The sequence below is a fragment of the Rhinatrema bivittatum genome, chromosome 12 (assembly GCF_901001135.1).
Source record: "Rhinatrema bivittatum chromosome 12, aRhiBiv1.1, whole genome shotgun sequence".
Lineage (NCBI taxonomy): Eukaryota > Metazoa > Chordata > Amphibia > Gymnophiona > Rhinatrematidae > Rhinatrema > Rhinatrema bivittatum.
The window spans coordinates 16,806,672-16,818,964 of NC_042626.1; the positions used below are offsets into that span (position 1 = coordinate 16,806,672).

General features: G+C 46.5%; 1 protein-coding gene across 8 annotated transcripts in view; it reads left to right on the top strand.

The window, feature by feature from the left end:
* The first annotated feature begins 584 nt into the window (after positions 1 to 584).
* PPFIA4 (PTPRF interacting protein alpha 4) overlaps positions 585 to 12,293 on the top strand; it is a 76,059-nt gene continuing 64,350 nt past the window's right edge. For 4 of the 8 annotated variants that reach the window (XM_029572603.1, XM_029572606.1, XM_029572608.1 and 1 more), the window contains exons 1-5: positions 585 to 1,178; positions 8,187 to 8,210; positions 9,997 to 10,098; positions 10,740 to 10,904; positions 12,200 to 12,274. In XM_029572603.1, coding sequence (XP_029428463.1) covers positions 930 to 1,178; positions 8,187 to 8,210; positions 9,997 to 10,098; positions 10,740 to 10,904; positions 12,200 to 12,274 — 615 coding nt within the window. In that variant the 5' untranslated portion in view covers positions 585 to 929. The remainder of the gene's footprint in view (positions 1,179 to 8,186; positions 8,211 to 9,996; positions 10,099 to 10,739; positions 10,905 to 12,199; positions 12,275 to 12,293) is intronic. The other 4 variants (XM_029572605.1, XM_029572610.1, XM_029572611.1 and 1 more) reach the window with 2 other exon arrangements.

Consider the following 12,293-nt stretch of genomic DNA (forward strand, 5'->3'; position numbering starts at 1 on the left):
TGGAATGTTCCGAGAGATCCTAAGTCTTCCGAAGGGCTTGCACACATCTTCAGGAATCAGAGGATACTACAGTAAGAGGTGCGGGTGCAGTCTGCAGCATTACGAGCGAGTGGAGGGCTCCCGTCTGCGGAGCTGCAACCTGGGAGCTTGGTCTGCAGCACCCAGGGAACGGGGAGGATTCTGGTCTGCTGAGCTGTATGGGGGGGAGGGGGCCTGGTCCGGAGAGCGACTCTATGCAAGCGTCATGCTCTTTCTGGTTACACATGTTATCCTTTGGCCAAATTGATGCCATATTGGAGTTTGAATCTACAACTTATTTTTGTGAAGTTCTGAGTTACTTTGGAGGAGACCACAGTCAGCAATGCCGATTCTTTTGAATGAGCATCTGGGGGTAACACAGCTGATGATTCCAAAATGCACTGTTGCTAATTGCAAACTTTTCTAAAGAAGAAAAATGTTATTAAAAAAGGTAATATGTTTGAAATGCACAATGTCTAGCGCATCATTCTACTGAGTATATCAGTCCTGGAGACAGCCGAGTGCTTTGCAGGTCCTGACACCTTTTACTAGACCAACCTAAAAGAATTCTGAAATGCACCAGTCCCTTCAGGATCACATAGGTCCCTTCTGCAGGTACAAACCTTTGGACATTTCAGAAAGAAATGTGGATTGAGGTATTGGAAAGAGAGGATTCCCTGACCCTTGGCTACTCCATCCACTTCTCACTGAGCATCTCTCTCAGGCGATAACCTGCTTTTGGGCTGCTGTAATGACGTGAGCTGGTAATCCTGGGACTGCGCTTGGTCGGAGACGGGCAGGGAGCAGCAGGAGAGAGTCGGCCCATGAATCAGTAGGCTCTCTGCTGCCTTTTTTTGACACTTGGATATTACGGGGGGTGGGGGTGGGGGAGCTGGAACCCCAGAGGCGCCATGATGTGTGAGGTGATGCCTACCATCAGTGAGGGGCAGCCCCTGAGCCCTGCACTAGGCCCCCAGAATGGATCGGACTCTGACTCAAACTTGGAGCAGCTGATGGTGAACATGCTGGACGAAAGGGACAAGCTGCTGGATACGCTGCGAGAAACCCAGGAAGCACTGGGCGTGTCGCAGACCAAAATGCAGGAGGTCATTCATGAGAGGGATCAGCTGCAGAGGCAACTGAGTAGCGCCCTCCCACAGGTAAGGAATGAGTCCCAGGCCACGTGCTTGGTATCGCAGGCTGTGAAATCTGCTTCTAGAGCTCCAAGACTTGTTGCAGTTATAAAGTTTGGTTCTGTTATAGTATATGCATTGCCATGCATGGTGTTGGTGATGTGGAAGAGGTGTTGGCACAGGTGGCTTGAGAATGAGAGAGGGATGTTAACACATGGTTTAGGGATGTGGGAGAGGTGTTAACGTGGCTTGGTACTGAAGGGGAGCTGCTGACATGGGGCTTTAACATAGGTTTGGTGAAGTAAGAGATTTTGATGTGGGAAAGGTACCGATGCTTAGGACTTGAGGATGTAGAAAAGGTGTTATGGCTGTGGCTTGGTGATCTGCCTGATAGAGGTGTTGATGCGCGTGACTTGGGGATCTGGGAGAATCGTTGACGCACGTGGCACAGGGGTATTGGAGTAGAGTTGATGCTTGTGGCTTGGTGATTTGGAAGAGATGTTGATGCACATGGCGTAATGATGCGTGTGACTTGGGGATCTGGGAGAATCGTTGACGCACGTGGCACAGGGCTATTGGAGTAGAGTTGATGCTTGTGGCTTGGTGATTTGGAAGAGATGTCAATGCACATGGCGTAATGATGCGCGTGACTTGGGGATCTGGGAGAATCGTTGACACATGTGGCACAGGGCTATTGGAGTAGAGTTGATGCTTGTGGCTTGGTGATTTGGAAGAGATGTTGATGCACATGGCGTAATGATGCGTGTGACTTGGGGATCTGGGAGAATCGTTGACGCACGTGGCACAGGGCTATTGGAGTTGATGCTTGTGGCTTGGTGATTTGGAAGAGATGTCAATGCACATGGCGTAATGATGTGTGTGACTTGGGGATCTGGGAGAATCTTTGACGCACGTGGCACAGGGATGTTGGAGAGGTATTGAAGCATATTGCTTGGTGATTGGAAGATGTCTTGATGCACATGGCGTAATGATGCGTGTGAGTTGAGGATGCAGGAAAGATAGTGAGCTGTATAGCTTGGGATGCAGGAGAGATGTGCAGTTTAGGGACGTGGGCAGTAGTAATTTTCCAAATAGAAAAAATATGAGGTTGGATTCAGCGGGGGCCTCCACCTTCCAGTTTGTTCCTAATAGGAAAAAGGAAGCAGGTTCCGATAGGTCAGGGTTGGTGAGCCGGCAGAAAACCAATGCTGGATGTGGGAGAGGTGTTTGACTGTGGCTCTGGGATCTTGGAAAGGTGTTGCTAATGCAGAAAAGTGATTCTTGAACTGTTTCAAGCGTGCATTAGATTTTTCTGTACTGGACGCATAAGTAAAGACTTTCTAAAAGAAAACCCGAGCTACAGTTGTACAGTGTAGCACCTCCCTCAGGTAATACAGATCACCAAGAGAGGGGAGTCTACTGCCACGGAAGAGAGAAGCCCACCTGCACCTGTGTGGATGGGCAGGCAGAGCGGGGGCTGCGGGTTACCAGTGCCACATAGCTTCTGGGATAGAGGAGCCCTGCGCCTTCCTGTTCCAGCTCCCCTTTTTCATAACAGGGTACCCAAACAATCGCCACAGGTGACTGATAACTTATAACTGAACTCAGGCATAAGGGGAAGGTGGGGATAATGAGGCATAAATCAGCAGAAGCCCCCCCCCCCAATAGGAAACAACCACTGAAATAAAATGTGCAAACATCACAGCAGGTGACAGTGGGGAGACAGATCATGCAACTGAATAAAGTTTTATCAAACCTTCCCTGCCGCTTAACTTCTGGGTACCCAGGAGCCTGAGTTTTTCCCCTTCTGCCGAAAGGGACGTGAGCTTGAAAAAACAAAGAAGAGGCAACTGGGGATGACTTTTTGTGTCAGGGAAATAGACATTTTATTCCATCTGCAGTGTTGATCAAGTTTCCTGCTATCTGTCTTCTTGTAGGGCAGCCTGGGCCCGGTTTTGTTTTCTGTTCACACAGACAATGACTGTAACTGAAAGGTGTATTTTTCTGCTGTCTGTGGACCCTTGGGCAGAGGCGAGATTGACCCCTCCCTGCAGGTTCTCACCGTCGGCAGGCAGCGCAGAGACTGCTCAGGAGCGTCACCTTTACCAGGCAGAGACTGCTCAGGAGCGTCACCTTTACCAGGCAGAGACTGGTCAGGAGCGTCACCTTTACCAGGCAGAGACTGGTCAGGAGCGTCACCTTTACCAGGCAGAGACTGGTCAGGAGCGTCACCTTTACCAGGCAGCACACGTTCCCCTTTGGGTGCCGGGACCAGCAGGGCTTAGGCGAGGGTCTCCGCTGACGACTGGAGACATGGTCCAAGGCCAGGCCAGGGTCGTGGGCAGTGGTCAGACGTGTTGAGGACCCAGGTCGGGGGGCAGGCAGTGAACAGGCATATCCAGACTCCAGATGAAGGTCCAGGGCCCGCAGCGGTCAAGCGTATCCAGAGTCCAGGCGAGGATCAAAGCAGGGATCCGTCTGAGGAAGGCAAGAGGGATGGAGAGGCAGAGGCAGGCAAGGCTGGAACAGGTAGGGATGAAGACCGAAACAGGCTGAGACAAAGGCAGGAACACGCACCACACAGGGTAGCTGGGCCTGTTGCTGAGGCAAAGAAGGGCCGTGGGTGAGGTCCTGAACTAGGACTCGGGCTGGTGATGTTACCTTCGGGTGCTGCGGTCTTTTCCCACTGCGGGCCCTTTAAAGGTCGGGAGCGCGTGCGCCCACGGAGGCCTCGGGGAAGCAGCAGTCGCGGCGGTGTTCTGCAGCGCGACAAAGAAGCCGAGAGGCTTGGCATGGGAGATGAGTAGCGCGGCTCGGGGGTGCTCCCTGCGAGCTGCGAAAGCATTTTCCAGATCATTTCCTGGTTACGAGGACCTTGACACGAACCCCCCCCTAGATTTTCTGTTAACCGGCTAAAGCAGCAACAAGGTCTGAAATGTTTGCCGAGATAAAGTCCCTCTAGATTTCTTTGTCACTTATCACTCAGCTCACTGAGGGGAGTTCTGGGCTGCAGCTACAACTCCTGGATCTGTTTACAGGTTGTAACTCCCAACAATCTCCCTCCCCAGCCTCTCCTCTTCTGCTGCACAGCTCTTAGCCACTCCTCCAAAAAGCCTCCCCCCCCCCTTCTTTTTTGTTTCACTCTTACCATTCCTTCCTGGTTGCTGGCCAGTTCTCATAGGCTCTCTAAGGTCATGGGGTCTCCTCAGTAGGAGATGCCTAGTTAACCAAGTAGCTGCTGGTTCTACAAGAGGATTCAACTTCATGCAACTGCGTAAATCTTTGATTTTTCACAGAGGGCCGTGCAATGTCGATGCCCCTATGGCAGGTCTGAGACATAGTTTTAATACTTCAGTCTTAAGACTTTCCCTACTGAGGGTAGTAGGGACTCAGATTATGGCACCCTGCTAGAATAGTCACTTATGTAGTCCAATACACAACGGTGTATATATTTTGTTCTTAATGTTATTCGATGACTTTTTTGTAAAAGCTTGTACATTGCTTGTAAGTTGATGTGCAAACCATTTGCCTTTTCTCCATGAGACAGATAATGACTCACTGCAGACAGAGATGCAGTGAGTGCAGGAAGTGTGAAAAAGCAGCAGAATATTAATGCAGGGAGTGCAAGCTCCGAGACACTGCAATTCTGTAGGAAAGTATTTAATGCTCTGCTAGCAGGAAGTGTTAGCTGCCAGGTGTGAAAATGTAACAGATTAAAATGAGCGAATAAAACAGAGATTGGCCAAAGAGAGATGATCTGGGTCATGTAAAATCTGAGCCTTTAAGCGATTCACCTAAAGACCTTTGCAATGAAATGTTGACAGAGGATGCTGCAGAGGGAAGGGACATTTTCACAGACGCAGTATTATCCTAAGTGCTGCGTTCTCCAGGGGTAGGTGCTATGAGCTTGCTTGTATCGACAGGAATTAGAGGAAATGAAAGCTTCTTGTAAGTTTTGGTGAACTTTTCATTTGCTTGGACACGAAGCCAAGCAGAATTCTTTAAAAAATTTTCATTCCCCTATGTTGGTGTTACTGCTGTGTTGTATGGTTTCTGGTGGGGGGAGGGGGGGGGGTTGGGCTCTATATTTGTATCATTGTCTGATTTTTTAATGTTTGTTGTAATCCACTTTGGGGTGCCTATAGGAAGAGGAATATCAAGTATGACAATCAAGTAAATACAAAATATATTGAAAGAAAATTCAAAGGCATTTTGCATGTGAATTGAGAATTTTTAAGGGGGGGAGGGGAAATGGGGCAACATCAGAGTGCACTTTAAATTTCTTGTGAGCGCCGGTTCCAGTAATACCAACCAAACACAGTCATAAATGTCCACTTCTCCTTTCAGAGCAATGGTGATCCCCTCCAGTGATGCAAGCTTGGCCACCTTGATCCCCCAATTGCGGGGGTCAGCTTCCAGAAAACGCTATAGTGAGATGGGCAGCGCGTAATAACTGATCAATCAATTTACTGTTGACTTGTGGCCTATGTTGAGATCTGGAAGGTTCCCTTTAACAGCCCAATAAGCATGAAGAGGTGGACAGGGGAAAAGGAGTCTTAATTTCAGAAGTAGCCTGTCTCACTCGGTGGTGTAGCCCGAAATGATCTTTTGGGTGGGCACAAGGTGAACATGGGTGGGCTGTAGACATGCAGGGCTGAGACCTACATGTTGTATTCTTATTGATAAATAATGCCATATACTGCACCTACAATGGCTTTCTAAGTCATTTGCAACAGCCATTATGCATCATGCATAAAGCTTTAAAACATTTTACCTCAATTATTTCAAGCACTTACCAGCATTAAAAAATTCTATTAATCTGTATTAATTTACTTTATATTTATTGCAGTTTATAAATGCCCAAGTATGTCAGATCCAATCAATCATGTAATAAAACAAAAATCAATGTATTCATGAATCCTCTTTGCAGAAAGCCAGAATTCATCATAACTACAATAAAATAGCATTAATTATCAGAACAGGTCCACAGCAGAGCTAGAACAATTCACATTTTAATCAACATGAAAAAAAATTCAAATTCTGGTGTCACCTCAGCAAAAAATATCCCTCCACTGCTAAACATTTTGTGAAGTTAACACACACTCCTGCAAAGAAAGAGACATCTAGAAACTTGCCATACCATACAGTCACAGCACTGACTCTCAGGACTCAAATAACAGCAACCTTATGAAAAAGCAGCAATGCAAATACTGAAGAAAGAGAGCAAAATACAAAAATATAAGAATTGCACATTCCCAAAGATGGCATATTCCAATTGCTAAAATCTCAAAATTTAGTGTCTGATCTTTGTGATTTTCTAATCAGTTGGTCCCAGTTTTCTCTTTCCCCTTGTTAATCATTTCCTAATTCCTTTTTAGAGTCTCTCTTCTTATTCTGTTTCTTCTTATACTGTCTTCTTCCCTTCCTCTCTCTCTCACACACACAGGCTCATGCGTTCTCTCACAGACGCTCTCACTTTCATTTGCTATCCGTTTTTCCCGCGTGTACTAGAAAGTCGGCAAAATACATGCGTTCCCACCGAAACGAATGTGACGAATGCACATCCCTACAAATTTCTGTAGCATTACTAGACATGCAGCTCTGCACGGATACATATATGAGAGAGTCTCTGATCCGTGGAGCTTACAATAGAGTCAAGAAATACAGACAAGATGAATAAGAGTTGCCAGGAAATATTTTTGTTGCAATAAACATTATTAAGATCAATAAGGCTATGATTTCATATGTAACCAAGAACTGGATAGAGGTTTATTGTTTGACAGTAAATATTTGCTTTGGGCACCATAGAGAGAACCTCATCTTGCTCTGAGCTACACAAAGATTGATTTGGACTTTCCTTGTGACATGGAGCTTGGGGGCAAGCAGTGACATAGGGATATACAGTATGTGATAAGTGTTTATCTATAGGTTGGGGGGGCATGCAGCATCCTTGAGCAAGAAAATAAGAGATGTGGACTGAAATTGGAGTGAATCCCATGGTTCTATTTAGAGGTTGCATGAGAGCATGGAGGTTGGAGGGACTGGGAAAGGGAAGTACCCCTTGAAAACGCCTGCTGATTGAGAGACACTGCACTGGCAGGTTACAAATTGGTGCCCAACTTGGAGCTTTTGGGTGCAAAATCGAATGTGGAAACTTTTTGTGCATTAGCGACATTTGATGTAAAGGTGACATGTTAAATCTAGGATGGCCACAAACACAAACAGGTGCCAAAAACTACTCTGTAAAAATCCTACTCTAAAATACTCAATGTAAACAATCGAGGAAAGGGAAACTGTATCAGCAAGCAATGCAAAATCCAATCTGCAGTCTTATGCCCTCGGTGGACTTTAGACCGGATCATATCAAAAGCATTGAATTTTAAACATTTACAGCCGTGCTTCTCAACGGGAGGCTGCTCTCTCGCCAGCCCTGGTGGGAGCTGGGTGACATCTCCTTTATCTCACTTCCTTCTCCTCTTTCTGGCCTAGTGGGAGGCTCTTCCCTCCTTCTCCTAGATCAGAGCGAGAAATTGCCAACTGCTACTCTTCTGGGCCCGATGGGACACCAACGTTATCTTCCCCTGCCGGGCCTGCTCCCTTCACCTTGTGGGATGCTGGGCAGGGAGACGTAGGAGCACGAGGGCTGCTGAGTCGGAAGGGGTGGGAATCAAGGGGTCGAGGGTACCTGGGCGAGGAGGCAGGGAGCTTCAAGCAGGGGAGAGCAGGAACCCAGAGAAGAGGATACAGGGTGGGGAGTCGGGAATTCTGGGCAGGGATGTGAGTGTGAAGGGATGATTGAAAGGGAGAGAAATGAGGAATGACAGGGCCATGGAAGGGGAGTGACAGGCTGCAAGAGTTAATTTGGGGAATGTGCATTTCTTTTATCTCTATACTTTGCTTAGTGCGGGAGAAAATGTATTTCTGTTTCTAGTTCTCCAGTTTTGCACTGCATGCAGAGTGGTTTTTGGGGTTTCCATTCCAGTTTTAGTCTCCACAACTGTAATTTGTGTTTTTTTCATTCTGTGTTTGGTGCAGGTCAGTTCTATATGTGTGACCAAGGTGAGGTATTTTACATTTGAATCCATCTTATGTGTTGTGTTTTCTCATTAGGTCATGCATTGCTGCCTTCTCATAGGTAGGGCTCTTGTGCCTAGAGTGAGTTGGTGTTGCTGTTACTGAGATGACACCAGCATCAGAGGTTCTTTTGTGTATGGCGAGTTGTACGGGGAAATGTCCTAGCTCTGCTCTGCACCCATTGTTGGGGGATGGGAGGGATGCGGAATATACGTTTAATCATGTGTTGGGTGTGGCACGCATGTGAGCATGGGTAGAAAAAACGCCGAGAACCACTGATTTACAGTATTTCCCCCCCCCCCAATCCTCCCTGTACATGTGCCAGTCCTGATGGCAAGGCTGGTGTTACTTTCCCAAATCTTCTTCAAACAGAGCAGTTTCACTGTTTGTACTTATCTGGATCAAAACTGGGCTTCCAGTAGAAAAGATCAGTGAAGAACCCCGACATTGCTGATGTTTCGGCATTCAGCGCCTGCTTCGGGGGATCGTTGTAACTTTTCTCTTTCCGGAATGTCGGGGTTCTTCACTGATCATGCAGGAGGCGTTACTTAAACGAATAAATAACTGTGTGCACCAGCCTCTCGGAAGGACTATAGAGGGATCTACCTTTCAGTTAACCCTAAGGCAGGCATGCTGAAAGCCTATTTGCAGTCTTGCCCCACAGACTCTTGAAAACGATAGTCCCATGCAGTGGGTGCATGCTGCCAGCAGGCAGCGCCCTGACACAATCAGATGCTCCTGGAGGACTAGCGGGCTCTGAGCTGCTAAATCCCATTAAAACAGGTGTGGGCCACTCCAAATGCTCTTTCGGCATTCCTCCCCTCCCCCCTCCTGTTTCTGTATACTTGACCGCCTGCCAGGAAAGGCTTCTTAAAGCACACGGCACAGAGTGAGAGACCGAAAATATTGGCAACATGCAGAAATTTCAGTACAATGCAGTGGCTGCAAATGCTTGAAAAGCACATGGCCTTTGACAACCTGATAAATATTCCTCCTGGCATTTTAGGCTCCCAGGACGCACCCATGGATAATAGTACCTTTCTTCTCCATTCTCCCCTTTCACCCGTCAGAATGCGTTAAGCATGGAACTATTTCTGTACCTCACCTGATGTAACAGAGGGATTCCCGTGTTCGGGAAGCTTTGTCACCTTTGTTCCAAGATAGAGATAGGGAGAAACATGTAGCTTCACGGTGAGAACGTTGATTGAGCGCCCGGTCCTTACCATTGGCAATCAACACGATCTAACATGTCGGTGGATCAATCCAAGAGAAAATCTCTGATGGGAAATGGGTTGACCTACTGGAAAAACCTTTGCTGAATTAGACAATGTATACAGAAATAAACATTGTTACCAACACGTCACACAGGAACATCAAGCCCGCCTTCTTCCACAGTCTAAGAAAAATACAGATTTCATAAAAATATCACAGAGCCAGGACATTGTGTTAACCATTAGTAAACTCACCTACTCAAAGAAGCATAAGAATAACACTGACAGGCATGAAAAATAGAAATTTAGTAGTCTGACTCGGATCACTAATCATTGTCAGTTGGCCATGTCCATTGGCAAACTGAAAACATCCAACAGGTTTTTAGAAAGATTAAAGTCATAAGTGATGAAGGGAAGCCACAAACCGATCTGTTTGAAGAGAGAGAAAATATAACATGGGGAGATGGTCTTTTGGGCATTCTTGATGGATCACCCTAGGGTCCATTCCACATGGCGCTGCAAACGTGGGCCGGATCTTCTATGTTCCTTTGCTTTTCCAGGAGTTTGCAACACTGACCAGAGATTTAAACGCATGCAGGGAGCAGCTTTTGGAGAGAGAAGATGAGATTTCGGAGCTGAAGGCAGAGCGCAATAACACAAGGGTGAGCAGAAAGAGCTATCTTCCTGGGGGAATGGAAGGAAAGTCAGAAGCTTGTCTTGCTCCTAACCATTAGAATAATGACCCCACTCATTGAAGGAAGAACACAAGTTGGAGCTGGCTAGTTTACCTAATTGTTATCATTTTTCTTTATTACTTTGAGGTTGAGATTCAACGCCACTTGGCCAGGTAAGTTCGGACTTATCCAGCTAAGTGGCGCTGTTTCAATATTTGACTGCATGTAGCAGCCGCCACTTAGCCAGATAATTATTTATCTGGGTAAACAGTTAGCCAGCCAAGTGGGGGGAGGGACAGGGGTGTTCCAAGGTGGAGCTATTTATCTGGCTAGTTTAGCTGGATAAGTGAAGATTTTCAGCCGCATCTGGTTAAGTTAGCTGGATAAACTTATCTGGCTATTAGTTGCAGCTGCACCACTGAATATCCCAGTCAAGTTAGCCAGATATGTCTATTCAGCTAAATGGCTCAACAGCTGAATATGGACCTCTTAATCCAACACCTCATGTTATAAAAATGTATGTGCTTAAACTTCCCAATGAAACAGGTCAAGTCTACAGTCCACTAAAAAAGACGAAAATAGTTTGTTTGCCGTCTATATGCAATCAAATTGCTCTTTTTGACTTGCAGTTGTTGCTTGAACACCTGGAGTGCTTGGTTTCGCGGCACGAGAGGTCACTGAGAATGACCGTGGTCAAGAGGCAGGCTCAGTCTCCCTCCGGCGTTTCCAGTGAAGTAGAAGTTTTAAAAGCCCTGAAATCATTATTTGAGCATCATAAAGCTTTGGACGAGAAGGTGAGAAAGTCCATCATTACCTGCTGCTGGATGAGAAAATGAGAAATTCTGTCATTTCCAAGTTTTGGGTGAGAAGGTCTGTTATTACTTGGTGTTTGGTGATGAGTTGAGAAGGTTTGCCATTGTTTGATTGTGGTTGAAAGAATAACAGTTTCTGTTATTACAGTACTTGTTATTGGGTGAGAAAGTCTGTCAGTACCTGGTAGAGGGTGTGAATGCCTGGTGTTGAGTAAGAAACTCTTGTTACTACCTGGTGGAGGGTGCAATGATGAGATAACCTGTCATTGCCTGGTATCTGGGAAAGTCAGTCATTAGTTGGGTATTCATTGAGAAGCTTGCTATTACCCGGTGTTGGAGAAGAATGTTTGGTGGAAGGTGACAGAATGAGAAGGTCTGTCATCACCTTTTGGAGAATGAAAGGTTGAGCATGGGTGAGAAGGTCTGTCATCACCTGTTGGAGAGTGAGAGATTGAGCATGGGTGAGAAGGTTTGTCATCACCTGTTGGAGAGTAAAAGGCTGAACATGGGTGAGAAGGTCTGTCATCACCTTTAGGAGAGTGAAAGGCTGAACATGGGTGAGAAGGTCTGTCATCACCTGTTGGAGAGTTGGAGAGTGAGAGGTTGAACATGGATGAGAAGGACTGTCATCACCTTTTGGAGAGTGAAAGGTTGAGCATGGGTAAGAAGGTCTGTCATCACCTTTTGGAGAGTGAAGGGTTGAACATGGGTGAGAAGGTCTGTCATTACTTGATGGTGGCTGAGAAGGTATATGACATGCAGCTGGAGAGTGAGAGTTTGAGCATATCTGTCACTAGCTGGTGGGAGCTGAGAAGGTCTGTCCTAGTCTGGTGGAGAGCAAGATGATGAGAAGATCTATTATTCCCTGGTGTTGGAGGAGAAGGTCTTTTTCTCTATTAGTGGTATTCAGAGTTGGTATTCAGTGAGCTTGCCCACCACTCTTCCTCCTCATGATGATGCCCTGTACAGACAAACTTGCTCCAGCCCTACATCCCCCTAGGACCTATCCTGACTTAGAAGCTTTGTTGTTACCTGGTATTGGATGAGAATGTCTGATAGTGACAGAATGAGAAGGTCTGTCATTCCCGGCACTGGGTGAGAACATGCATAATTGACGATAGGGGTTGTTAAAGGGTGAGAAACCCAGAATACAGCTATAACTGTGGGTGGAGGGATGTTAATCTTAGACATTATTAGGTTCAGAGGCATCATTAGTACAGGCAAAGTAAAGTTTTTTGGTAAACTAACTGCTGTTAACTTTTTATATCTAATTCTAGGTGCGAGAGCGTTTGCGTGCATCGCTGCAGAGAGTGGCAATCTTGGAAGAACAGCTGGCAGCTGCCTGTGAGGAGGTATGCTTGCCCAGGCAAA